Source organism: Leopardus geoffroyi, chromosome X (genome assembly GCF_018350155.1).
Source record: "Leopardus geoffroyi isolate Oge1 chromosome X, O.geoffroyi_Oge1_pat1.0, whole genome shotgun sequence".
In the NCBI taxonomy this organism is placed as follows: Eukaryota; Metazoa; Chordata; class Mammalia; order Carnivora; family Felidae; genus Leopardus; species Leopardus geoffroyi.
The window spans coordinates 127452541-127479695 of record NC_059343.1 but is presented as its reverse complement, the minus strand read 5'-3'; the positions used below and the strand labels follow the sequence as shown (position 1 = coordinate 127479695).

Here is a 27155-nt window from a genome sequence, read left to right as displayed (position 1 = left end):
GCTTTACGTGGCCTTCCCCAAGGAAATGACATTTGAGCCGAATCTGAAGCTGCCAGGCTGTAGGCATGTAGAAGAGGAACAGGAGCCCCGATACTTGGCTCTTCGGCTGCACCGCCCTGGGCCCTCGCAGACTTCGGGACCGCACCTAATCGTGCTCCCGAGAATCGGTGTCTTTCTGCCGCTGGCTCCCAGGCCAGGCCTGGCACCCAGCAGGGGCCAAATCGGTGGCAGCGGGATGCTCGCTCGGCACGGGGCTCGGGGCTCTGACCCACTGTGGCCTTGCCGGTGGTAGGAGCTCAGCGAACACCTGCAGCGGACTGTTGTCCGCCCCCCCACCCCCCACCCTAGGGGGCAGAAGCCAACTTGCCCGGCCAGCCCAGGCTTGGGGCAAATGCAGGGGGCCGTGACTGTGGGCGGCTCCCTGGAGGGAGGGGCCTTTCCCGCTGAGCTGAGATGTGGGCCCCGTAGACCCCGCGGGATCTTGAGGCAGGCACCCCCACCCCCAGGCGGACCTCGCCGGGCGGTGAGCTCATCGGGGGTGGGGGGGTAGCGGAGTCGCCAGGCGGCCCCGGCGCTCGAGCTCGCGGCGCGCCCCCGCCCCCCCCACCCCCCCCTCCCCCCCCGGCTCCTGGGCGATTTTACCAATTAAGGCTTTCTCGCCGGGCCGGGCGCGGGGCGGGCGCGGGGCGGGCGCGGGGCGGGCGCGGGGCGGGCGCGGGGCGGGGGTGCGGCCAACAAGAAGGCGGGCAGCGGTGGCCCATTCGCGTGGAGGCGCGCGGCGCGCAGCGGACGCCAGCGGAACCCCGAGGCTCCTGGCGCGGGCGCGAAGGCGACCCCGGCGCCACCCCCGCCGTCGCGGGCCGCCCGCGGCGACAGCAGGTGAGGCCTCCGCGCGAGACGGTCACCGCGCAGCTCGCGGACCGGGAACGGGGGTGGCGAAGGAGGGCGGAGAGGCGCCGAGAACGCGGGCGCCGGCGCGCATCGCGCCGGAGCCGGGCGCAGCTGGGAGTGAACCTGGGAATGCGGTGCCCAGGAGCTGCCCTCCCTAGTTTACCCGAGAATGCGTGCTGGTGCCCAGGAGTGTGGGCGCCCTGGGCCATAGAGGTCCCTCAGAGGGACGGCGTCTGAGTGTTTGGCTGGACACGGGCTAAGCGGGTGCCCATGAGCTAACCACCGCATTGCTGGGAAAGAAGGGCTCCCGAGAGCAGGAGATTGTATGGGCTGAGACGGAGTGGTCACCTAGAAGGACGCTTCGCAGCCAGTATGACCCCCGGGGAGGGTAATAGTGGGGTCGTCGCTGGCACCAGTCCTCAGGGCACCAGCTGCCTCGGGCACGGGGGAGCTGGTTCCGGGGCAGCTACGCTCCGTGGGGGCTGGGGCAGGGGTGTGGCCAGGCACAGGCGGCAGGGGCTCCTCCTACGGGCCGGATTCCCCGGCTGGGCCCTATCCCAGGTTGGCTCTGAGCTGGATGTTCAGCGCCAGTCAGGATGTGAGCAGCAGCATCCCCAGATTCCTGCGCCAGCTGGGTCTGGGAAAAGTAGGTGAAGTCCCCTGGCAGGTCCACCTGCACGTGCTCCAGGCCAGCGGTCAAGGTGGGAGCTCAGGAAGTGAGCGTCCACACCTGCCGCACCTGGACTTGCCTTTCCAGCCCAGGTCTCTTCTCACCGGGCCACCCGGCAGCTTTCCGCCCCAGCCGAAGCGCCCATGTGGGAGGGCCTGGCCTGGGGTCTGAGGGCCGGGGGTGGGGTGGGGGCGGGGTGTGTCTAACGTCCAAGAATCTACTCCAAATAAGGGAAAATATGAAAGAGCTGGATTTTGGCTTCCGAGGGCTGCCCGATCCGGGGGCTTGGAGATGGGGCGCCATCTGGTGGCGATACTGTGTTTCCTGAGGACGAGAACCCTCTACACCCACCTCCCTGGTCTCCCCCAAACCGGGAAAGCTTAGGGCTGGAAGCCTGGATGCCCAGCTTCTGTTCCCCTTTCTGCTGGGGCTGACTGCCGCTCAGTTGTGCTGACTTAGTTTGCCGGGTCTCTGAAGATTACAGAATGGACACAGATGACCCAGTGGGATGGCACTTGGTGGAGAGAAAATCCAGTGATTTCCCGTCATCCTGTCCTTGGGAACTTGCTTTTCCAGTGGGGCATGGGGACAGACCAGGTCACATCTCACATCGTCCTGACGGGGCCTGGTAGGGAGGGGTCCATATGGGTTCCCTCTTTACAGCTGTCACTGCCACTCCCAGCCCAGGTCCCAGACACCATGTCGTGGAGTTTTGTGCAAGCGTGTTTGAAAGTGGTCGGGAGAGGGAGGAGCGCAATAGGGTGACAGGCAGCCCCACAGCGAGCGTGCCAGAGGGCGGGGGACGTGCTGCCTGGGACTGCAGCCCTACCGCGGGCAACACAGACCCCCGGGGCTACTTCAGTCAACCATATTTGGGCACGACCTGCTGGCTGACCCAGGGCCTCCTCCTGCACTGGTCTTTAGGAGGTTAACTTAAACCCTGCTAGTGTGCAGTTCAGTCTCACAAGCACGCAGGAGGAAGAGGCATGGCTTTCTTGAGAGAAGACGTAAGGAAGGGAACAGGTTGCAGAGGGGAGGCGCACAGGCCTGGGAGGAGTCCTGGTAGGCTGGCTTCTCTAGACTGAAGAGGGTGGCAGCGAGGGTCCCCAGAAGACCTCTTGCCTCTGTTCCTTTGGTGGTCTCTGTCTCCCCACGGCAGCCTTCCCACTGTCTCCAGACCGATCGACCAGAAAATTGATCTTGACTGAATAGCTTCCCATTGCCCTTGCAGCCCTCCATGCTTCGCCCACATTAGGACCCTGGATCCCTGTCTTTGCCCCCCCCCCCCCCCGCCCCTGTGCTGCAACGGGGCCGAGGCCCACCCAGACCCAAGTACTCAGAGCCTGCCAACCCTTATTGGAACTCGTGAGCAGGCCCTCTGGGTCTGGAAGGCGCCCCGACGCCCCCCCCCCACCACCAGGCTGCCTCCTGGGGCTACCGGGGCGGGGGGGTGGGGGTGGGCAGGCATTGCAAGAGGAGAGCAAACCCCCAGCGCCCCAGGTGGATGGCATGGTGGGTCAGGCGTACACTCGCCGTCTGCGCGCCTCACTCGGCCCTCTGCCAGTGCCCATTGGCACGCCCAGTCCCTTGCAAGGCTGCTTGCTCCTGGAGTGCCGGCGGCCTCCTGGCCCAGTGCCCCATTTCCTCCCGAGTGGAGTGGGGAGGGAGGGAGGCGGTGGGGACCGGCGGGACGGCGGGCGCAGGTGCGCGGGCCAGGACCGCGTAGAGCGGGAAGGCGGGCCTGGCACAGGCGTTGTGGCGCGGCCGCTTCCCTGGCGTGGGGGCACGGGCGTGAAGCTCTGGCAGCAGCGCCGGGCCTGGGACCCGCGGTCTCCAAGGGCTCGCTCTTAGGATCGGGTCCCGTCCCGCTGCTGCAGGGGCGGTCGGGGAACCCCAGGCGCGGGAGTCCCGAGTAGGGAGGGGGCCGGGGGGCTGCGGGGGCTGCGGGGACGGGACGGAGTCCAGGTGACTCGGGGAGAAGGAGCCACCCCACCTCACCTCACCCAACACCCACCCCCACCCCCGCCCCCCCCCGCAGGGGACTTGGGGAAAGAAAGTCCCTTGTATGGCGTGCCCGCTGGCGGCCAAGTGGTACGGCGCCAGACGCTGTTCACTCGTTCCTTGCTGCAGCGTTTCCTGCAGCGCTGGTGCGAGGCCATGAGGCGAGGGCGCGTCCTTGCCCCCTTCGGGGCCCAAAGACCCTCCCCGGAGCCTCGGTGTCGGGTCGTCCGAACTGACGGGACTGGGGGCTGAAGGGGGCATTCCGACGGGCGGGGCGGGGCGGGGAGGGTGCGGCCCGAAGCCCCACCCCGGGGCCCCGCCCCGCTGTGGCTCCTCCCCTACGGAACCCGCCCTCCTCCCGCATTTAAAGGGCTCGCTCTCTCCGCAGCACAATCTCCGCTGTCCGCCTCGCCCTGCGTGTGCCGAGGTGCCTGCGACTTTAATTAAAGGGCCGTCCCCTCGCCTAGGCTGCAGCACCGCCCCTCGGCTCCTCGCGCCTCAAAATGAGTAGCTCCCACTCCCGGGCGGGCCAGAGCGCGGCAGGCGCGGCTCCGGGCGGCGGTACCGACACGCGGGACGCCGAGATGCCAGCCACCGAGAAGGACCTGGCGGAGGACGCGCCGTGGAAGAAGATCCAGCAGAACACGTTCACGCGCTGGTGCAACGAGCACCTCAAGTGCGTGAGCAAGCGCATCGCCAACCTGCAGACGGACCTGAGCGATGGGCTGCGGCTCATCGCACTGCTGGAGGTGCTCAGCCAGAAGAAGATGCACCGCAAGCACAACCAGAGGCCCACCTTCCGCCAGATGCAGCTGGAGAACGTGTCGGTGGCGCTCGAGTTCCTGGACCGCGAGAGCATCAAGCTCGTGTCCATCGGTGAGGGCGCGGGTCGCCCCTGTGGCACCGGGAGGTCGAGGGCGGGGGCTCCACGCGTCCTCCCCTCTCTCCCAGGCCAACCCCTCTCAGCCACCCCCGCCAAGCCGCGGCGCTGCCCCCCGGCCGCCGGGCTCCAGCGCGCAGGCCTCGAGAACAAAGGCGCGCTGGCAGGCCGGCCAGGCATGCAGACCGCTACGCGCCCCCGCCCGCCGCACCCCGGCTGGCCCGCGCCCAGGCTGAGCTCACATCCTCCGCAGGCCGCGCCCCCGCCACCGAGCCCGCGGTGGGAGAGGGCCTGCGGAAGGCGGGCACTGGCCAGGCTCTGGCTCTGCGCCCAGTGCCCCATCCCTGAGGAGGGGGAGTCTCGGGCTCTCCACCACCTCCCCTTCGGCAGTTTGGGAAGGGCCCTCTGGCCTCCCGCGCCCCTGTAGTTCCTAAACAGGGTCTTGGAGCTCGTGGGTCCCATTGTCTAGGGCTCTTGGCTCCTTTTGGCCTTGGGAGATGGGTCCTTCTATTGGAGATGGTTCCAACCCCCAGTTTAGATCTCCCCTCGGGGAACTCGGGGCCACAGAGGATGATAGCTAGCCAGAGGGCGCGTGAGATGAGTCGGCTGGCGAAGGGAGCTGGTTTGTAGTCTACTTCAACTCCACGTTACCGTTGAGCTTGGGCCAAACTCTTGCTTCCATGTAGGACTTGCTTTTCTGCATCTAGAATGCAGGAGTTGGCTGGGAGGTACTCCAGCGTGCCCTGGGCTCACCGCCAACCTAGTGTCCGTGTCACTGGACGGGTGAGGCTGGTGAGGCTGGCATTGACCGGACCTACTGTGGCATCCCAGGTTCTTTTCAAGATGGGGGCTGCTCAGAGACAGGCACCGGAACTGGTGGGACACTGGGGGGGGGGGGGCAGCGTGTTGCCGAGAGAGAAGGAAAGCTTTCTTTTCTTTACAGTTCTTCTAGTTGTCCCTACGGCATGGTCCTTGCTGAGCCTCAGTCTGAGTGACGGAGACTCAGATGCCCCCAACCACTCCGAGGGCAGGTCTCCAGGGCCCCACCTCTTTCTTTGGAATGCCAGTCGGGGATGAGGCCCACCCCTCAGTCCCAGCCTCAGTCTAGCCAAGCTGAGTCATCTCTGAGCCTTGGGTGGGGGGGCAACCGGATGTGGGGAGGCAGGCCACACCCCAGCTGTCTGGGGGGGGTCTCCTCCTCCCTCCTCCCTTCTTCTCCTCCTCTTGTGAGCTGGCTGGAGCAGGCCTAGTTCCCAGAGCTTTGCCATATAAGGCAAAAAAATGTTGGAAAGCAGCAGTGATTAGGGGAGGGAGGGGGCAGGCTAGCCCCAGGGCTGGGGAAAGGGGGTGGGATGGGGCGGGGCCATCCAATCGGGCTGTCTCCCAACCCCGGGCCCTGGTTCTTCCCTCCCTCTTTTGTGAGGGGGATGGAGGAGGGCTTAGGCCAGCCTCCTACTGATGATCGAGGGGAGGGCCCAGCCCAACGACTGAGGCTGATGAGCTTGGCCTGATGTGTCCTCTCCTAAGTCACAGCAGGACTCGAGGTGGGGGCTTGCTGGGAAGCCCTGGCTAGGCCTGTGCCTTTGGTCTTCTCTGAACCTTCCATTCACCCGCAGCCCGAGGCCCCTCCTCCACCACGTCCCCTTGCTGTCTGGGCACAGAACAAGGCAGGGGTACAGAACTAGGACGCCTCAGTCTGGGAGCAGAGAGGCTGCTTCGCTGAGTGGCTTGGCCGGTCCTCGAGGCTGCCTGCCACTGATGGCCCTTTTGGTGGCGTCCATCTCCTTCTTCCCACCCTCCAGTTGACTCATCACACAAGTATTTTCTCCTGATTTTGATGGGGGTGCAGGACTCCGGTGGCTCCCGGAGCCCTCCCCTTTTCAGGGCCCCACCCCTGAGGAAGCTGAGACCCAGAAGTGCCTTGGGTGGGGCCCAGAGCCTGGAGGGGTTGCTGGGGTGACGGGGTGCCGGGTGCCCGCCCTAACCGCTTCCCCTGTGGTGAGTTTGGCAGCCACCCCCCTGAGGCCCAGGGCCCCGTTAGGTGGTGAAGAGGGCAGGCGGCCGCCGGCGAGCTCTGCTGAGGCAGCAGGAGTCAGGGACCCCACCCATGCTCCCAAGCGGGGCCCTGGCTGCCCCACCCAGGCTGGCTAGCTCTGCCCTTCTCCTCGGACTGGGTGAAGGGGCTCCCTGGCATGTGTCCTGGCCATCATCCTGGGTGGCAGGCCAGCTGCTGGCTCTCAGTGAGTCAGGGCCATGCAACCCAAGCATTGGCTCTTGTGTCCTCCGCACTCCCCACCCCGGGCCTGCTCCCAGTTTGGGTCTGTGGGGGGGGGGGGGTGGGAGGCGCTGAGGAAGTGGGGGTAGGGCTCACATCCTCCACACAAAGGGTCCTTGCCCAACGCCTCCACTTCCCCTGTCCTGCGTGGCCCTCGGCCCACCCAGTCATCCTGAGGCAATGGTTTTCTTTCTCAACTGTCCCGCCGGCCAGCTTTCCTCTTCCTCAGCCGCAGCCCCAGTCCGCAGCCAGTGCCAGGGTCAGCTCAGGGGCTCTCTCGCATCTAGGCCCGCCGGGGCCAGGCTGCTCCCCCTGCCCGATTCCTTGGGGACCCTGGAGGCAGGCAGCTGCAAAGCACCTTCAGGAGAAGGGCTCTTCCAGAGCCGCCACCCCCCCCACCCCCCCACCCCGGGCCCTGTCTGCAGACTGGGTCCATCGTCGGGGCTGCCTCTGGGCCCCCAGCAACACCCTTCATTGCACCGTATCGGCACCACGTGTCAGCGGGTGTCACCCCGTCCGTCCCCAGAGGTCTCTCTCGTCTCCTTCACCCCGCACAGGGACCCTGGGCAGAGGGCACGACCCACACCCCACGCCCTCGGGAGGGCTCTCCCGTCCCCCTGCTCCCCCCGCGCCACCTGTGAGCGCCCGGTGCCCTGCGGGCGCGTGCTCGGGGACGCTCGAGCTCGGCCGCCTACGCGCTCAGTGCGGCCACTCGCTTTCCTCACAGACAGCAAGGCCATCGTGGATGGGAACCTGAAGCTGATCCTAGGCCTCATCTGGACCCTGATCCTGCACTACTCCATCTCTATGCCCATGTGGGATGAGGAGGAGGACGAGGAAGCCAAGAAGCAGACCCCCAAGCAGCGGCTCCTGGGCTGGATTCAGAACAAGCTGCCACAGCTGCCCATCACCAACTTTAGCCGGGACTGGCAGAGCGGCAGGGCCCTGGGCGCCCTCGTCGACAGCTGTGCCCCAGGTGAGGGGCGAGGGGGTGCGGGGCAGGGGGCTGAGGTGACGGGCAGCGCTCTCGTCGGGGGGCCCGCGGGTCCCTCCCCTCTCCTCCCAGCCTTCCTTGCGCCGCAGGCCTGTGTCCTGACTGGGACTCCTGGGACGCCAGCAAGCCCGTGAACAACGCGAGGGAGGCCATGCAGCAGGCCGATGACTGGCTGGGCATTCCTCAGGTACGCCCCCGCCCGGCCGCGTGCAGGCCGTCCAGGGGGTGCGGTCCCAGCGGGCAGCCCGGCTGTGTCGCGTCCCGGGAGCCTGAGGCTTGGAGGTCACGTGGTTTCTGTCTTCCGTCTGTGCTAGGTGATCACGCCCGAGGAGATCGTGGATCCCAATGTAGACGAGCACTCCGTCATGACCTACCTGTCCCAGTTCCCCAAGGCCAAGCTGAAGCCAGGGGCTCCGCTGCGGCCCAAACTAAACCCAAAGAAAGCCCGCGCCTACGGGCCAGGTGAGGAGGGGGGGGGGGGCAGGGATGCTCTGAGTGCTTACCTCGTTCCCCGCGGGACCTGGAGGTCTTGGGAACTCTTTGCTTACGTGGCGGCTAGGTTCTCAAGCGCCCCCTCAGAATCCAAGAAGTGGGCCAGGGCTGCTCAGGACTGGCCACTTGGCTAGAAGTCCCCGAGTCACCAGCGCAAGGTGGAGCACGTTCAGGAGGGAGGACCCAGCCGTTCTCCTGTAAACAGAGATAAGCCAGCCAGGGCGAAACACGGGAACTAGGGCCCAGGTCGACCGAGTGAGGGTACTAGGAAACAGACCCGGGCCCGGCCCACAGCAAGAATGCAGCGGGGGCACGAGGGCAGGCTGTGTGCTGGGCCAGGATTCGCACGGAATCGATTCACCCAGTTCGGAGCCCGCCTGACGGGGAGAGGGGGGAATGGCAGGGGAGGGATGCAGGGGCGAGGCGGCGGCCCTGACGGCCGGCTCCCGACTCCCTGACCCTGCCTGGCAGGCATCGAGCCCACGGGCAACATGGTGAAGAAGCGGGCAGAATTCACGGTGGAGACCAGAAGCGCCGGCCAGGGAGAGGTGCTGGTGTATGTGGAGGACCCGGCCGGCCACCAGGAGGAGGTAGGGGTCCCGGCGGACCGCGGTGGGCTCGGCGGTGCCCCCGTTCCGAGCACGGCTCACGCGCTCCTTCCCGCTACAGGCAAAGGTGACGGCCAATAATGACAAGAACCGTACCTTCTCTGTCTGGTACGTCCCCGAGGTGACCGGGACTCACAAGGTGAGCCCTCAGCCCCAGGGGAGGCGGGGGGGGGGGTGGGGGGGTGGAGGCGGTGGCCGGCAGGCCCAGAGCTCGCCCCTCACGGTCTGCCCCTCCTGGGGACAGGTCACCGTGCTCTTTGCCGGCCAGCACATCGCCAAGAGTCCCTTCGAGGTGTATGTGGACAAGTCCCAGGGTGATGCCAGCAAAGTGACTGCCCAGGGCCCCGGCCTGGAGCCCAGTGGCAACATTGCCAACAAGACCACCTACTTTGAGATCTTCACGGCAGGTGAGGGGGTTTTGCTGAGGCTGGCAGTTTCTGAGGCGGGAGCTGCCGGGGTCCTGGAACGGCCCGGGCCTGAGCCGGTGCCTCGTGGCAGGAGCTGGCACGGGTGAGGTGGACGTTGTGATCCAGGACCCCACGGGACAGAAGGGCGCCGTGGAGCCCCAGCTGGAGGCCCGGGGCGACAGCACATACCGCTGCAGCTACCAGCCCACCATGGAGGGCGTCCACACGGTGCACATCACTTTTGCCGGCGTGCCGATCCCTCGCAGCCCCTACACTGTCACTGTTGGCCAAGGTAGGCCGGTCCCAGCCGCCCCCCCCACCCCCCCCCCCCCGAGCGGGGCTGCTGTAGACTGGGCCTTCCTCAGGAGGCGGTAGCTAGGGCGAGTCTCCGTGCGGCCCCGGCCCTGGCCCCCTGGGTCTCTATGCTTCCACTGTCCGGGCTCTCTGTCATCCCCTACTGGGGCCCTTCCTCCTCCTTCTCCGGCTCTCTCTCCACGCTTTCACCTTCAGAAGAGCTCGCTCCAGCTGTTTAGAAACCTGCTGCTCTCTGCTCTGCCCACAGGGTCAACGGTACTTGGATCTGTCTTCCTCTGGGAGGGGGTGGGCTGGGTGGGGGGGCGGGGTGCTGGTGTTGAGGAGCTGGGAGGAGGCCTGGCCTGCAGGTCCTGGGGTCACGGTCCCTTGCAGTTCCTTCTTGCATGTCCCTCGCCATCCCGTGGGACCAAGTTCTGAGGGACCCCCAGCCCTGTGCGGGGGGCGGGGGGGGGGCGGGGTCGCCCACAGCCCGCTCCCAGTGGCTTAGCCGGCCCTGTACCCACAGCCTGTAACCCGGGTGCCTGCCGCGCCGTCGGCCGGGGCCTGCAGCCCAAGGGCGTGCGGGTGAAAGAGACTGCGGACTTCAAGGTGTACACGAAGGGCGCGGGCAGTGGGGAGCTGAAGGTCACCGTGAAGGGTCCCAGTAAGTTGGGCCACGGCTGGGATGGGCAGCAGCAGACCCCGGGGCTGCTGCTGGCCAGGCCTGAGGCCCTCCCTTGTCTTGGGCAGAGGGCGAGGAGCGTGTGAAGCAGAAGGACCTGGGGGACGGCGTTTATGGCTTCGAGTATTACCCCATGGTCCCCGGCACCTACACTGTCACCATCACGTGGGGCGGCCAGAACATTGGGCGCAGGTGAGGCCCCGGGCAGAGCCCTCAGAGCCCGGGCAGCGCGCTTTTCTCCCTGCTGGGCCCTCAGCGCTGCCCTGCGTGGCTCTCTTTTCACAGTCCCTTCGAGGTGAAGGTGGGCACGGAGTGTGGCAATCAGAAGGTGCGGGCCTGGGGCCCTGGGCTGGAAGGGGGTGTCGTCGGCAAGTCAGCAGACTTTGTGGTGGAGGCCATCGGGGATGACGTCGGCACCTTGGGTAGGTTGGAGGCTGTGATGTGGACACCTCGGGGCGGAGGGCGGTGAGGCCACCCGACCGGGTTCCAGGGTGCTGATGGGACCGGCGGCTGTCCTCAGGCTTCTCGGTGGAGGGCCCATCGCAGGCCAAGATTGAATGCGACGACAAGGGCGACGGCTCCTGTGATGTGCGCTACTGGCCCCAGGAGGCTGGCGAGTATGCAGTGCACGTGCTGTGCAACAGTGAGGACATCCGCCTCAGCCCCTTCATGGCCGACATCCGTGAGGCGCCCCAGGACTTCCACCCAGATAGGGTGAGGGGCACGCGCTGCTGGCCTGGGTCTCGGCCCCCTTCTGCCTCTGCTTGGGGCCTTGGGAGGCGTGGCCGGGCTGGTATCCCCAGGGGTGTGTTCCTGCCACTCTGGGTCCTTGGTGGCCTGAGACCCGGGTGGCCTCTCATCAGGTGAAGGCGCGCGGGCCTGGGTTGGAGAAGACTGGTGTGGCCATCAATAAGCCGGCCGAGTTCACGGTGGATGCCAAGCATGGCGGGAAGGCCCCTCTCCGGATCCAAGTCCAGGTGGGGTGCCCACCCGTGGTGGGGGTGGGGTGGGGTGGGGTGGGGTGGGGTGGCCAGGTGCCCGGGCTGATCGGCAGGCTGCTTGTCCCTGCCCGCTTTCCAGGACAACGAGGGATGCCCCGTGGAGGCGTCGGTCAAGGACAACGGCAACGGCACTTACAGCTGCTCCTATGTGCCCAGGAAGCCTGTGAAGCACACGGCCGTGGTGTCCTGGGGAGGCGTGAACGTCCCCAACAGCCCCTTCCGGGTGAGCCGGCCTTCCCGGGGCCTCCAGTGGGCCTGCAGCCCGTCTCCCCGGGGCACCTGCTTCCCTTCTGTCCTCCACCTGTGTCAGATGACAGCCACGCAGTTCCCCCGTCTCAAGTGTGCAGCTCGGTGGTTTTGAGTACCTCCAGAGTTAGGCAGCTGCGGTTACGATCAAAGCGGAGTGCATCTTCATCATCCCCAGAAGAAACCCCTCTACCCTCCAACTCCCCCTCCCCCAGCCCTAAACAACCACCCATCTTCCTGGCCGTGTGGGTTTGCCCGTCCTAGACGTTTGCTATAGATGCACCATCCGCTATGGGGCCTCGTGTTCCTCGCCGCTTTCACTCAGCATCACGCTCTCGTTACGGTTCACCCACGTCCTCGCGTGAATCAGCACCTGCCGCCCTTTTAGGGCCGAATAACGTGCCAGTGTGTGGACAGACCACACGTTACCTATCTCTTTGTTGGTGGACATTTGGGGGTTCTGTGCCTTTTGGCTGTTGCGAATAGTGCCACCGTGAACATTCGAGGACGAGTGTTCATGGGGACGAGTCGTCTCCTTCCTCCCGATACACGGACACCTAAAGGTGGCATCGCGGCATCAGATAGTCACTTCGTGCTCACATTTCGTGTGCTTGTCGGCAGTGAGTGAAAAAGCTCGGCCTCTCCCCCAGGTCGGTCATGCCATTGCACTTGCCCCCTGTGCCTTGCAGGTGAACGTGGGAGCTGGTAGCCACCCAAACAAGGTCAAGGTGTATGGCCCCGGAGTAGCCAAGACCGGGCTCAAGGCTCATGAGCCAACGTACTTCACTGTGGATTGCACAGAGGCCGGCCAGGGTAAGGCCCCGCCCCAAGCGGGTGGGCACGGGGGTGAGGTGTCCCTACGCGATCCCAGCCTCTGCTCCCACCACCACCGCAGGTGATGTCAGCATCGGCATCAAGTGTGCTCCTGGCGTGGTGGGCCCCACTGAGGCCGACATTGACTTCGACATCATCCGTAATGACAATGACACCTTCACGGTGAAGTATACACCCCGCGGGGCCGGTAGCTATACCATCATGGTCCTCTTTGCCGACCAGGTGGGTGCTGCTCCTGCCAGCCCCTAACACTGCTTGCTGGGTGTTGGGGTGCTGCTCTCCTCTGAGCCTGTCTCCTCCCGCCCCCTGCAGGCCACACCCACCAGCCCCATCCGGGTCAAGGTGGAGCCCTCCCACGATGCCAGCAAGGTGAAGGCTGAGGGCCCTGGCCTCAGTCGCACTGGTGAGAATGAGCAGCACCCCGTGGGGAAGTCGGGGGCCCACAGGGAGGCTTGGGGCAAGGGGCCCCTACATGGCTGCCGCGTTTCCTCAGGTGTTGAGCTTGGCAAACCCACCCACTTCACGGTCAATGCCAAAGCTGCTGGCAAAGGCAAGCTGGACGTCCAGTTCTCAGGACTGGCCAAGGGGGATGCGGCGCGTGATGTGGACATCATTGACCACCATGACAACACCTACACGGTCAAGTACACTCCCGTGCAGCAGGTAGCTGCCTTGACTTCCCAACAGCCGCGTTCCTCAACTAGCCACACCGAGCCCGTGGGCCTCCTCGTCAGTGGGCTAGCTGGGCTGCTTCCGAGCGCTTCCTACACACTCCTGATTCCTACCCGGGAGAGAGCCAGCGTGGAAGGCTGGGGGCGGGGGAGCGGAGCCAGCGTTTCTCTCACGCTCCCTCCGTGCCCAAGTGGGGAAGGCACGGGCCGGGGTGACCAAGGTCCTCACTCCTTACCCTGCCTCTCTGCACCGTTTCCAGGGTCCGGTCGGCATCAATGTCACTTACGGAGGGGATCCCATCCCCAAGAGCCCCTTCTCGGTGGGAGTGTCTCCAAGCCTAGACCTCAGCAAGGTCAAGGTGTCTGGCCTGGGAGAGAGTAAGTAGTTGGGGCTCTGTCACAATCAGTGAGGGTGCCCGGGGGCACGTGGGCTGGATGCCACAGTTTTCTCCCTCCTTTGGTCGTCTCAACAGAGGTGGACGTTGGCAAAGATCAGGAATTCACAGTCAAATCGAAGGGCGCTGGTGGCCAAGGCAAAGTGGCATCCAAGATCACGGGCCCCTCGGGCGCCGTAGTGCCCTGCAAGGTGGAGCCAGGCCTGGGGGCTGACAACAGCGTGGTGCGCTTTGTGCCCCGGGAGGAGGGGCCCTATGAGGTCGAGGTGACTTATGACGGTGTGCCTGTGCCCGGCAGCCCCTTTCCTCTGGAAGCCCTGCCCCCCACCAAGCCCAGCAAGGTAATTGGGGTTTGGGAGCCCACCCCCTCTCCTCCAGGCTCACCCTCCCCCTTGCCCAGTTTTGTCCTTAGGACCAGTGGCCCTGCCTAAGCCTGCTGGTGCCCCTAGCTGGTGGGGGAGGGTAGCCAGCACTAACGAAAGTAGATGTGAGGTCAGGCTGGGGGTCTCGGGTCAAAGGCCAGGGAGGCGGTCTGGGTTCGGCTCCTGACGTGCCCCTCTTCCCTCAGGTGAAGGCGTTTGGGCCGGGCCTGCAGGGGGGCAGCGCAGGCTCCCCCGCCCGCTTCACTATCGACACCAAGGGTGCTGGCGTGGGCGGCCTGGGCCTGACGGTGGAGGGCCCCTGCGAGGCCCAGCTCGAGTGCCTGGACAACGGAGACGGCACATGCTCCGTGTCCTATGTGCCCACCGAGCCCGGGGACTACAACATCAACATCCTTTTTGCTGACACCCACATCCCTGGCTCCCCCTTCAAGGCTCACGTGGTCCCCTGCTTCGACGCGTCCAAAGTCAAATGCTCAGGCCCTGGGTTGGAGCGGGCCACCGCCGGTGAGGCGGGCCAGTTCCACGTGGACTGCTCGAGCGCGGGCAGCGCAGAGCTGACCATCGAAATCCGCTCCGAGGCAGGGCTGCCCGCCGAGGTGCACATCCAGGACCACGGCGACGGTACCCACACCATCACCTACATCCCGCTTTGCCCCGGGGCCTACACCGTCACTATCAAGTATGGTGGCCAGCCCGTGCCCAACTTCCCCAGCAAGCTACAGGTAGAGCCCGCGGTGGACACTTCGGGCGTCCAGTGCTACGGGCCCGGGATCGAGGGCCAAGGTGAGGCCCCACCGAGGATCATGGGGGGGGCGGGGGGAGGCCGGTGCCCCCGGGGTCCCTGGAGCCCCACGCTTCCTCCCCGTGCCTGCCCCTGCAGGTGTCTTCCGAGAGGCTACCACCGAGTTCAGCGTGGATGCCCGCGCTCTGACGCAGACCGGAGGGCCGCACGTCAAGGCTCGTGTGGCCAACCCCTCAGGCAACCTGACCGAGACGTACGTGCAGGACTGTGGTGACGGCACGTACAAAGTGGAGTACACGCCTTACGAGGAGGGTACGCGCCGGGGCTCCCAGGGGACGGTGGCTCAGAGATCCGGTGGCCCGGGCTCCTCCTGACCCAGCCTGCCCTCCTCCAGGACTCCATTCTGTGGACGTGACCTATGACGGCAGCCCCGTGCCAAGCAGCCCCTTCCAGGTGCCTGTGACCGAGGGCTGTGACCCTTCCCGGGTGCGTGTCCATGGGCCAGGTATCCAAAGCGGCACGACCAACAAACCCAACAAGTTCACCGTGGAGACGAGGTGAGCAAGCGCCCGGGAGGGCTGGGGCTGTGAGGGGCCCCGGGACCCCAGGACGTAACGGGCTGTCTGTTTGCACCAGGGGAGCCGGCACTGGTGGCCTGGGCCTGGCCGTAGAGGGCCCCTCCGAGGCCAAGATGTCCTGCATGGACAACAAGGATGGCAGCTGTTCGGTCGAATACATCCCCTATGAGGCTGGCACCTACAGCCTTAATGTCACCTATGGTGGCCACCAAGTACCAGGTAAGCACACAAGTTCGCTAGGGCTGTGCTGGGACTGCCCGCTGGCCCTCGACTCTCTCACACGGCTGTCCTCCTTCCTCACTCCCCAGGCAGTCCCTTCAAGGTCCCTGTGCATGACGTGACGGACGCATCCAAGGTTAAGTGCTCCGGGCCTGGCCTGAGCCCCGGCATGGTCCGCGCCAACCTCCCTCAGTCCTTCCAGGTAGACACGAGCAAGGCCGGCGTGGCCCCACTGCAGGTCAAAGTGCAGGGGCCCAAAGGTGAGTGTTCTTATGCCCGGGGGCGAGTGGGGAGGGAGACCAGAGGCCCAGCGCGGAGAAGTCAGTATGCGAGGAGAAGTCAGTATGCGAGTAGTTCACGGGGGAGTCTCACGTGACAGTGAAGCCAGTGCCCCGGGGGCAGAGGACCAGAAGGAGGTCTGACAGACAGGACTTGGCCACCGAGCAGATGTGGCAGCAGGGAGGGCAAGCAAGGGCCCGAGATGGCACGCAGATCAGTGTCTGGCGTCTCGGGGGGGGGGGGGGCTCAGGGCCATCCCCAGGGATGGGCAGGTGAGGGCGGAGCACGGCCCAGGCCCGGGGTGGGGGCTGGGTGCACCGCCAAGCCCGGCTGCTCCGGTGTGGTAGGGCTGGGGACCCAGGAGACGGGCTGAGTCTCTTTCTGGGCCTGGAAACAGGCCTGGTGGAGCCTGTGGACGTCGTGGACAACGCGGACGGCACCCAGACTGTAAACTACGTGCCCAGCCGGGAGGGGCCCTACAGCATCTCCGTGATGTACGGGGAGGAGGAGGTACCCCGCAGGTAGGAAGCAGGGCCTGCTGCCCGGGGGAAGGTGCCCGGGCTGAGTGCCGAGAGCCTTTCTGACCATTCACGACACCCTGGCCTGACAGCCCCTTCAAGGTCAAGGTGCTGCCTACACACGATGCCAGCAAGGTGAAGGCCAGCGGCCCCGGGCTCAATACGACTGGCGTGCCCGCCAGCCTCCCTGTGGAGTTCACCATCGATGCAAAGGATGCAGGAGAGGGCCTGCTGGCTGTCCAGATCACGGTGAGCTGGCCACCTGGGACGCTGTGTGGCCCTGCTGGATTACAGCTCCAGGCACAGAGGCGGCCAGGGAGGAGGGGGCTGAGGCCAGAGGGCTGTGCAGTGTAGGGCAGGAGACTAGGGTAGATGGACCGGTCTGGGTCTACGGTCTCCCCTGGAGCCGTGCCAGCCGGGCCAGGCCCCCTGCCTCTAGGATGGTGGTGGCAGGCACGGGCTTCCCGGGCACACGCTTGCTCACTGCTGACTTCGAGCACGTGACCGAAGCCCTTAGTGCCTGGGCTTGCGCACCTGTGACCCTCTCGTGGGTCAGGGGTCAGAACAGGACCTTGAGAGCTCTCGGGGGAGCTGTTCCTAGTGCCAGGGCAGGCCCTGGGGCGGGGGATGGGAGCCAAGAGGCGGTCACGGGGATAAAGCAGGACGGGCACCGAGCTCCCTGCCGTACGCGTCGTCACCTGGGGGCGCGCTGGGCGTTTGGGACATCCCTCGCGTACCTTGGCCACACCAAAGTAAAGGGCAGTGCCGCAGTGCCGGGTGCGGGCAGTCGTTTTGGGCCGTGGCGGTCGAGTGACTCGGAGGCTGTCCCTGCAGCGGCGGGGCTTGACGCCTGCTCCTTTGAGAGGGTCCGAGGTGATCCTGGGCCTGGCTGGGCTCGGGCCAACCACCTCCCCTGTGCTCTGTGGCACAGGACCCTGAGGGCAAGCCCAAGAAGACGCACATCCAAGACAACCAGGACGGCACGTACACCGTGGCCTACGTGCCGGATGTGACCGGCCGCTACACCATCCTCATCAAGTACGGTGGTGACGAGATCCCCTTCTCCCCGTATCGCGTCCGGGCCGTGCCCACCGGAGATGCCAGCAAGTGCACAGTCACAGGTGAGCCAGCCTGCCGGCGGCCGCGACGCTCGGCACGGGGCTTGGGTGTGCCTGTGTGCAAGGGCTCGCTGCTTGGGGCGGCGTGTGGGAGTGGGGGCCGCCCCCCTGAGTGACTCACCTGACCTTTCTCCTTGCTCTCTGCCCTCTCACCTCAGTGTCAATCGGAGGTCACGGGCTAGGTAAGCTGCTTGCCGGGGGCCCCGATGCCCCTCCTGCCCAGAGGGCAGCTTCCTTCCTCTTCCGTGCTGACTCCCAGGGCGGGGTCCAGCTGCAGCTCTCGGCAGGGACAGAGGGGGAGCTGGAGGGTTAGTGTCCAGGGGGGCCTCCAGACAGAGCACGAGCGCTCCGGCCCTCCCTCTCTCTGGGCCTCCGTTTCCCCATCTGAGATGTCGGGTTGCAGCTGAGAGCTTGGGGGTGAGGCGCATCCTGAGAGGCACCCCACTGGGGGCTCCGGGGTCTGGGGATCACGGCACCCTGGGGAAGCCCTGGGGGCGGGCAGCAGGCCCTTCCTTCTCACTTCTTCCTTCCGTGTCAAGGGCTCCTGCGTGGGCTGAGGGGACAAGGGGTCTGCCCTGACCGGTGGGAGTCCCCGGCCCTGGCCGGATCCACAGACCCCGCATCCCCCTCTCCTGGGGGCCTCGTGTCCCAGGCCGGGGGAGGTCCAGGCTGCATGAGTGGGTGGGATGGGCTGGTAGTGCGATAGCACCAGCGTCGACTGCTTGGGCGGGCAGCATGGCTGGGCCCAGCCCAGCCTCAGAGCCCCAAAGTGCACTCGGTGGCCTGCCCGCCCTCCCCACCTCCTTCCTTCCCCTTGCCCCCTACCCAGCAGTGACGTTATTCAGATACTGCCCAACCAGGCATAGAGATTCTCCTGCTTGGGCATGGGAGGGGAGCTCTAGCACCAGCCAGGGACACCAGGGACTCCAGTGAGAGGTGCCAGTTACGTGGAAGCCTCCAGACGCTCCTGGCCTGGAGCTTGGGTGAGGTAGCCAGGACAAGATTGAGAGGGTGGCTAGGGTCTTGGGGGCAAGGGCTCGGTGGCTTGGTAGGTAGAACAGTTCTAGGGTCTGAGATGACAGGCATGTATGCCTAGGGCCGGGGAACAGGGCCTTGGGGACAGGGACAGGGCCAAGACTTGGCTAAGGGAGTGGTTTCAGTTTATCTGGCCACTGTATGCAGAATGGAGGCAGAGAGCCCAGTAGGGGAGCCAGAGTCACTTCTGGATCGGTCAGAGTGGCGGCCTGGGCCAGGCTGGTGGCGATGCGGCTTAAGTGGGGAGCGAACGTGGCAAGTGCAGTTGGAGGATGGGGCAGCCGAGACCTGTGGATGGGCTAGGCGCTGAGCGGGGAAGGTGGGGAACTGGGGGGACCTGTGGGGTCGGGGCTGAAGCCGCTAGCTAGATGGCGGGTCCAGATGACGAGCTGCGGAGAGCGGGTGTGGGTGTGAGGTGAGGCCTCCCAGGGCAGGGTGGGCAGCAGGCGGCCGGGTCTACGGCCTGAGAGAGCCGTGCAAGGCCAGCAGGGAGCTTGGCCCGGCAGGAGCCCTCACCTAGCAGGGAAGCTCAGTGGCAGGCCGGCCAGGGGGACCCCTTCAGCTTAGCCCTCGAGTGGGTCCAGTGCTCCCGGCTGCTTCCCCGCAGGGGCCGGGCTGCAGGAAGCACACTCACCGCCGGCCCTCGCAGCCCACAGCCCCCCCCGCCCCCCAGGCCTTCACGGCTGAGCCCAGATCATAACGTCACTGCCCCTCCCCTCTCCTCGGGCACTCTGGGGCCCTAGAGGCTGCTCAGCTGCTCTGCCCTTGCAACGTAGTGGCGGTGGCTGCGGCTTGGGCCTCCCGTCCCCCCCACCCCTGTCGCCGCTGCCTGCTCTGCTGTGCCTCGCCCCCCCCCCTTCCTCGCCACCCTGCCCCCCCCCCCCCGGATGCCGCCACTGCCTGCTGTGCTGTGCCGCTTGGGGGCCAACCCTGCTGCTCCCTGCTTCCTCGCTCCCGGCTCCCTGCCTGTGCCGGGCCGCACTGGCCACCCCTCACCACGAGCCTCTGGTCGAGCGAGTGTTCTCAGTCGTCAGGAAAGCCCGGTTTCACCTTCAGGCCTGGGGGGCGGGAGGCGAGACTCACACGCCCCCACGCTGCAGCAGGACCCTGCCTCACCGCATCTGCACACAGCGCTGGGATCCAGGGCCGGGCTGCAGGGACGAAGGCGGCCGTGGGCCCGGCCAGGGCACTGGTGTCGGTCCACTGTACCGGCTGAGGCCCAGTTGGCCGGGAAGGTGGCAGCAAATGCTTGTGCCCTGACGGTGGCGGTGGCCTCCTGGGCCTCCAGGCCCTTCCTTCCTCCGAGACACCTGTGCGCCACCTGTCAGGCCTTTCCCACGTGGAGCTATCCCCAAGACAGGGTCCCCGGGCTCGAGGCGGCTCAGGGGAACCTTTCCTGCCTTCTGAGAAACCACTCACCGCCCCAGCTTGGGGGGTGGGGGCGGGAGGCCTGGCTGCGCTTGGTGGTGGCAATGAGAGGCCTGGGCGGGTGGCAGGCAGACGGGAGCAGCTCAGGTGCCAAGCTCACGCGCCGGCCCCCCTCTGGGGACCCACCCCGCCCCACCAGGTGCTGGCGTTGGCCCCACCATCCAGATTGGGGAGGAGACGGTGATCACCGTCGACACCAAGGCAGCAGGCAAAGGCAAGGTGACCTGTACCGTGTGCACACCCGACGGCTCGGAGGTCGATGTGGACGTGGTAGAGAACGAGGACGGCACCTTTGACATCTTCTACACGGCCCCCCAGCCGGGCAAATATGTCATCTGCGTGCGCTTTGGTGGCGAGCACGTGCCCAACAGCCCTTTCCAAGTGACGGTCAGGAGGGGCCGGGGCTGAGGGGTCTGGGTGGAGGGAGCCTGGCCTGTCCCTCCCCCTGGGGCCATCTCTACAACAGTAGACTCACCGACTCTTCTGTGATGCTCTGCAGGCTCTAGCTGGGGACCAGCCCACAGCACAGCCCCCGCTTCGGCCTCAGCAGCTGGCCCCACCATACACCTATCCCCAGGGTGGCCAGCAGACCTGGGTATGACCTCGCGTGCCTCATTCTGGCTCTCCCGGCCCTAGGGGACATGTGGGGCTGGCCAGCTGGGTATCCCATGAGGCCCCCTCCTGCCACGTGTGAGGAGGGACCTCCAGATGCTTCCCTTGGGACTTCCTCGTATGCCCACCCATCCTACAGCACCTCACTTGGGCCCTCTGTCTCCACTACAGGCCCCAGAGAGACCCTTAATGGGTGTCAATGGACTGGATGTGACCAGCCTGAGGCCCTTCGACCTCGTCATCCCCTTCACCATCAAGAAAGGCGAGATCACTGGTGAGTGGGAGCAGGAAGGGGCTCGGGAGCCACAGAGGCTTGGGTTTGCCAGCGGCTGCCCTGACCCTGGCCCCGTTGCCCTGCAGGGGAGGTGCGGATGCCTTCGGGCAAGGTGGCGCAGCCAGCCATCACTGACAACAAGGACGGCACTGTGACCGTGCGCTATGCACCCAGCGAAGCAGGCCTGCACGAGATGGACATCCGCTACGATAACATGCACATCCCAGGTGCGCCCCCACGCTGTACTGCCAGCGCCCTGGGAGGAGCCTGGGGAGGTGGCACAGAGCCCCATTCCACCTGGCCCCTTTTCCTGCCTCAGGAAGCCCCCTGCAGTTCTACGTGGACTATGTCAACTGCGGCCATGTCACCGCCTATGGGCCTGGCCTCAGCCACGGAGTGGTGAACAAGCCCGCGGTCTTCACCGTTAACACCAAGGATGCGGGAGAGGGTGAGCCGCTCGGATCTTAGCCTCACGTTGTGCCGTGGGACGCCGTCATCCAGCGGAGACGCTCCCTAAGTGGGGCTCCGCACCTGCCACCCCGGCCTCTGCCTGTCGGGGCTCTGTGCCATCAGTGCGGGGGCCCCGGCGTGCTTCCCATCCTCACCCACGACTCTCCGCAGGGGGCCTGTCCCTGGCCATCGAGGGCCCATCCAAAGCAGAGATCAGCTGCACCGACAACCAGGACGGCACGTGCAGCGTCTCCTACCTTCCCGTGCTGCCCGGGGACTACAGCATCCTGGTCAAGTACAACGAGCAGCACATCCCGGGCAGCCCCTTCACCGCCAGGGTCACGGGTATGTGGCACTGGGAGCAGTGACAAAAGTAGGCGAACGGTGGGGCGGGCACCCTCTCCCCACCGCACCTGGACATGCAGCGACTGTCCCCTGGCAGGCGACGACTCGATGCGCATGTCCCACCTGAAGGTGGGCTCCGCCGCTGACATCCCCATCAACATCTCCGAGACGGACCTCAGCCTGCTGACGGCCACGGTAGTGCCACCCTCGGGCCGGGAGGAGCCCTGTCTCCTGAAGCGACTGCGCAACGGCCACGTGGGTAAGAGGTGGAGGGGCAGGGCCTCCCGGGAAGGGGGAGGCCGCGAGGGGTGGGCCCGCCTTCCCCTGGCTGACGGCCCTGCCCTGCGCCCAGGGATCTCATTCGTGCCCAAGGAGACGGGGGAGCATCTGGTGCACGTGAAGAAGAATGGCCAGCACGTGGCAAGCAGCCCCATCCCAGTGGTGATCAGCCAGTCGGAGATCGGGGATGCCAGCCGTGTGCGGGTCTCAGGCCAGGGCCTCCACGAGGGCCACACCTTTGAGCCTGCAGAGTTTATCATCGACACCCGTGATGCAGGTAGGTGGTGGCCACCTACCAGCTGGGGGGGGGGGGACCCCCGGGCTCGGCCCCCTGGCTCAGGGCCGTCGCTTTCCAGGCTACGGCGGACTTAGCCTGTCCATCGAGGGCCCCAGCAAGGTGGACATCAACACAGAGGACCTGGAGGATGGCACGTGCAGGGTCACCTACTGCCCCACAGAGCCCGGAAACTACATCATCAACATCAAGTTCGCTGATCAGCACGTGCCTGGTGAGTGGGGCATGCACACGTTGCCCCCCGTGACGGGGCCACCCTCCCTGCCACGCACCACAGCCTGCGGGCAGAAACGTAACCTGCGTGGGGCACGGGCTGTGCTCTCTTCCTGCAGGCAGCCCCTTCTCTGTGAAGGTAACAGGAGAGGGCCGGGTGAAAGAGAGCATCACACGCCGGCGACGGGCCCCCTCGGTGGCCAATGTCGGCAGTCACTGTGACCTCAGCCTGAAGATCCCTGGTAGGAGCCCTAGGGAGCCAGGGAGGGGGCCTTGGGGAGTCCTGGGTACCAGCCCCACGGGGCCCTGAGCAGAGGGGTGGGGCCCGGGATTCTTGCTCACCACGTTGTCCCCCACCTGCAGAAATTAGCATCCAGGACATGACAGCCCAGGTGACCAGCCCATCAGGCAAGAGCCATGAGGCTGAGATCGTGGAAGGGGAGAACCACACCTATTGCATCCGCTTTGTGCCTGCCGAGATGGGCATGCACACAGTTAGCGTCAAGTACAAGGGCCAGCACGTGCCCGGGAGCCCCTTCCAGTTCACCGTGGGGCCCCTGGGGGAAGGGGGAGCACACAAGGTCCGCGCTGGAGGCCCTGGCCTGGAGAGGGCTGAAGCCGGAGTGCCAGGTATGCCTGCTGCCTGCCAGGCTTTTGCTCTTACGGGCTGGGGCGGGGGGTGGGGTTGAGGAAGTAGCTAGCAGCACGTCAGCCATGCTCGGAGGGGACTGAGGCCAGGATAGCAGCCCTCCGTGAGGACACACTGCTCTTTCTACAGCCGAATTTAGCATCTGGACCAGGGAAGCTGGCGCCGGGGGCCTGGCCATTGCTGTCGAGGGCCCCAGCAAGGCCGAGATCTCCTTCGAGGACCGCAAGGATGGCTCCTGCGGCGTGGCCTATGTGGTCCAGGAGCCAGGTGCTGAGGGCGTGCCCAGGGCCACGGGAGGTGGCATCGGGGTGTGTGGGTGTCGGTCTGGGTCTGAGCGGACGGCTCCGCCTGGCTCCCGCCCTCCCCTCAGAGGTCCCAGGGCCACCCAGGCTGTTTGTGGCAAGTGGGGGCCTCCCAGCATGCCCTCTGTGCTCTCTTCCTGCCCAGGTGACTACGAGGTCTCAGTCAAGTTCAACGAGGAGCACATCCCTGACAGCCCCTTCGTAGTACCTGTGGCTTCTCCGTCTGGCGATGCCCGCCGTCTTACTGTTTCTAGTCTTCAGGTGAGGCACCGAGAGAAACCGCCTGCCTGGGGCTCCTGGGCCCGGCCAGACCAGAGCCGTCGCACAGAGCAGGACTTGGCCCCGTGTCAAGTGACCCGCCCAGCCCAGCTCAGGGCGCCGGGCCTCTGCTCTGGCCGGGCGCAGCCCACGCTTGGGGTCGGCAGGAAACACCCCTGCCCACTGTGTGGAGTTTTTCTCGTGTCTCAGGTCTAAAGGCTTTGAACAGAAGCCTGTGCCCGTTGAGCACCAGGGCTGAGGTTTAAAGAGGGACAGCCTGCCAGGGCCCAGTGCTGCCCACAGGGCAGGGCTACCCTCCATTCCTGCCGCCTGGCTGTGTGACTGCAGAGTGTGGGTCTGGGGGCGGGGGCGTGTGCCTGTAGCTTACTGCCCCTCAAGAATCAGTGGCTCTCCCTCTTTAAACCAAATCGGACGCCAGATGGGTAAGTGTAACCCCCGTGGGCCTCCCGCCGCTGGGACCCTGCTCTCCTGCACCCCGGCCACCCTGTCTAACCACGTCTGCTATGCTTCCAGGAGTCAGGGCTAAAGGTCAACCAGCCAGCCTCTTTTGCAGTCAGCCTGAACGGGGCCAAGGGGGCGATCGATGCTAAGGTGCACAGCCCCTCGGGAGCCCTGGAGGAGTGCTATGTCACAGAGATCGACCAAGGTGAGGCCCTGTCCCTGCCCGGGCCACCCACCCATCTTCCCTGGCCCTGCTGGGAGCAGCAGGCCTGCCCAGCTGGCTGGAAGCAGACTGAGAGTACAGAAGGAAGGTACAGATTCTGCAAGCAGGGCCCAAGCGCTGGGGCTCTCCCAGCCGGGCAGCCCCTCCCCTGCTCACGACCCCAGCCCTGGGGGGGGGGGGCGGCGGGTCTGCTTGGAAGCCACAGCTTCTAGGAAGGAGAACGCCTTCTGCAGGCAATACGATGCGGTCTCCTGAGGGAGAGGCCCGAAGTCTAGCCACGGGGCTGGCACCTGCAGACAGGCCCGAGGCAGCCAATGTCGCCAGTCCCACAGCTAGTCGGGACCCTGCACAGCCCCATGACCTCCGTGCCCCTGGTAACAGGCAGGGGATGGCATCTGTGGTAACCTTTTTCCGGAGGCAGAGAGGCAAGTGCTTTGCCTGTAGATTTCCGTCCAAGTGAGCACCGACAGCAGGCTGCTTGGGCGTTTACCGCTTCAGTCCTCCGGTTTGGGGAGGCCTGTGCCATGGGGTGTGGGTGCCCGGTGTGGTCCCCAGAAGCAGCGGAGTGGGCCACGTGGACCTCCTGGACTGGTGGGAGAGGGAACCTCTTCACAGAAGCCACCTGCTCGGTTTTCGGGGAGGGAGGTCAGGCCCTCAGCATGCCCTTCTGTCCCTCAGATAAGTATGCCGTGCGCTTTATCCCACGGGAGAACGGTGTCTACCTGATTGACGTCAAGTTCAACGGCACCCACATTCCTGGAAGCCCCTTCAAGATCCGAGTTGGGGAGCCTGGGCACGGAGGGGACCCGGGCCTGGTGTCCGCCTACGGAGCCGGCCTGGAAGGTGGTGTCACAGGTAGGTCAGTGGATGCGGTTTCCGCTGTGTGGACACCGATGCCAGGCCCCCTCCTCCAAGCTGTCAGTGACAAGAGGAGGTGCAGAGGTGATGAAGCTACGCCGGGAGGCTGGGGGGCTGGGAGTGGGGGGATGGGGAAGCAGGCCGGGCCAGCTCTTCCTCACCGCCCCCCGCCAACCCCAGGGAGCCCAGCTGAGTTCGTCGTGAACACGAGCAACGCGGGAGCCGGCGCCCTGTCTGTAACCATCGATGGGCCCTCCAAGGTGAAGATGGACTGCCAAGAGTGCCCTGAGGGCTACCGGGTCACCTACACCCCCATGGCACCTGGCAGCTACCTCATCTCCATCAAGTACGGTGGCCCCTACCACATCGGGGGCAGCCCCTTCAAGGCCAAAGTCACAGGTAAGCCTGGCAGCAGACTGCCGGTGCCCAACGCAACGCCTGGCACTCTGGCTACCTCTTAGCGCCCCCCCCCCACCGCCCCGCAGGTCCCCGTCTTGTCAGCAACCACAGCCTCCATGAGACATCGTCAGTGTTCGTGGACTCCCTGACGAAGACTGCCAGTGCCCCCCAGCACGGGGCCCCAGGCGCAGGTTCCACTGACGCCAGCAAGGTGCTGGCCAAGGGCCTGGGGCTGAGCAAGGCGTACGCGGGCCAAAAGAGCAGCTTCACGGTGGACTGTAGCAAAGCAGGTGGGTGCCCCGGCCCCGGCCATCACCCGTGCCCTCCAGAAAGACGAGGCCAGAGATGAGATGGGATGACCAGTGCCTGGGAACATGGGAAGAAGGGGGTGGATGGGGTGGGAGTGCCTTCAAGGGCATGGTTGTCACTTCTTTTTTTGTTTTTGGTGTTTTTTTTAACACGTATTTTTGAGAGACAGAGACAGAGCATGAGTTGGGGAGGGGCAGAGAGGGAGGGAGACACAGAATGCGAAGCAGGCTCCAGGCTCCGAGCTGTCGGCACAGAGCCCGACGCAGGGCTCAAACCCACAAACCGCGAGATCGTGACCTGAGCCGAAGTGGGCCGCTTCACCCACCGAGCCATCAGGCGCCCCCAGGGCGTGGTTGTCACTTCTGAAGCCACTTCCCATCTGCGCCTCCCCGCCATCATTTTTACCCTTCGGGAAGCTGCCTGGGGAGGAGCTGGGTCTCCTGTGCTGGCAGCTCTTTTTAGGAAGGGCCGTCACCCCTGAACACAACAGGGTGGTGGGGGCAGGATACCAAGACAGAAAGAGGGCTCGGGGGATTCTCAGTAGGAGGGAGAGACTTGGGGTCTGGAACTGAGGCCCCTTCTCTACCAGGCAACAACATGCTGCTGGTAGGGGTGCATGGCCCCCGGACACCGTGCGAGGAAATCCTGGTGAAGCATGTGGGCAGCCGGCTCTACAGCGTCTCTTACCTGCTCAAGGACAAGGGAGAGTACACGCTGGTGGTCAAGTGGGGTGACGAGCACATCCCAGGCAGCCCCTACCGTGTCCTGGTACCCTGAGCTCTGTGCCTGTGCCAGCTGGCAGCTCCCAGGATGAGAAGTGCTCCCACGCCCATCCCCCCAACCTGAGCAGCCCCCCCTGGTCTCCTTGGCCCCGGAGCCCCGGCCGGCCCTGGCCGCCCCATCACTGCAGCCACCCCAGCCCTGCGTTGCACTCACCTGCCTCCACATGGGCAAAGGAGAGAGGCGAGCAGAGGTAGCCCTTTGGTGGCTCCGCCTGTCTTCTTTGGTTCTGGGAGGGGTGGGGGGGTACTCTGCACGACCACCCGCTAGTTCTCTTCCCTAGCCAAGAAGAATAAAGTTCTGCTTCCATTCTCCTGAGACTGGTTCTGGCTTTCTTGCAAGGGTGCCTGCAGGATGATCGAAGTGTGGGCGCAGGCCCACAAGTTGCTAGAGCTCCAGGCCTAGCACCAAGGGGCTCCCGCTTTCCCAGACCCGTGCCCCGCCCCCAACTGTAAGAGGCCCACTGGCAAGTCTTCTCTGCCTCCCTGGGTTCAGACCAAGGTCAGGTGAGAGACGTGTCCCACCCCCAGAAAGGGATGTGACGCTGGTGTACTTTTCCCGGGGCCGCACCGGGAACAGAGACTCTCCTAAGGGAAAGCCAGGCCATGACCAGACTACAGGAGGCAAAGTACTGGATGTCGGGACCAGATAAACAGGCCTTGAAATCACAGCAGCCCCTGGCCATCTCCCAGGCTTCTTGTGTCACCATCTCCCTGGATGAGGGACTGGTCATGAGGACCTCTGTCCCAAGGGATCTCGAGGCCACTCGGTGGACAGGCGGCCCCGATCAAGGAGAGGCAGACTGG

General features: G+C 65.6%; 1 protein-coding gene across 4 annotated transcripts; it reads left to right on the top strand.

Moving 5' to 3' along the window:
• The first annotated feature begins 721 nt into the window (after positions 1-721).
• Positions 722-26667, top strand: FLNA (filamin A). 4 transcript variants are annotated; one of them, XM_045471736.1, is made up of 48 exons: positions 722-879; positions 4030-4438; positions 7445-7693; positions 7801-7898; positions 8026-8173; positions 8675-8793; positions 8873-8950; positions 9056-9218; positions 9310-9510; positions 10039-10176; positions 10263-10386; positions 10480-10616; positions 10715-10908; positions 11058-11171; positions 11275-11418; positions 12131-12254; positions 12337-12497; positions 12588-12678; positions 12769-12938; positions 13207-13324; positions 13420-13682; positions 13910-14507; positions 14605-14778; positions 14861-15023; positions 15103-15263; positions 15353-15523; positions 15940-16063; positions 16153-16309; positions 16992-17181; positions 17337-17360; positions 19781-20028; positions 20141-20236; positions 20425-20527; positions 20614-20754; positions 20847-20975; positions 21149-21322; positions 21420-21581; positions 21675-21878; positions 21958-22110; positions 22229-22351; positions 22473-22739; positions 22888-23025; positions 23206-23321; positions 23853-23985; positions 24682-24858; positions 25042-25260; positions 25347-25550; positions 26159-26667. In XM_045471736.1, the coding sequence occupies exons 2-48, from the start codon at positions 4066-4068 to the stop codon at positions 26344-26346; spliced, it is 7944 nt and encodes a 2647-aa protein (XP_045327692.1). In that variant the 5' UTR covers positions 722-879; positions 4030-4065; the 3' UTR covers positions 26347-26667. The 4 variants fall into 4 exon arrangements, with proteins under 4 accessions (XP_045327692.1, XP_045327694.1, XP_045327691.1 ...); XM_045471735.1 differs by having other exon boundaries at positions 739-879; positions 3951-4438; XM_045471738.1 differs by lacking the exon at positions 17337-17360.
• Positions 26668-27155: the final 488 nt, after the last annotated feature.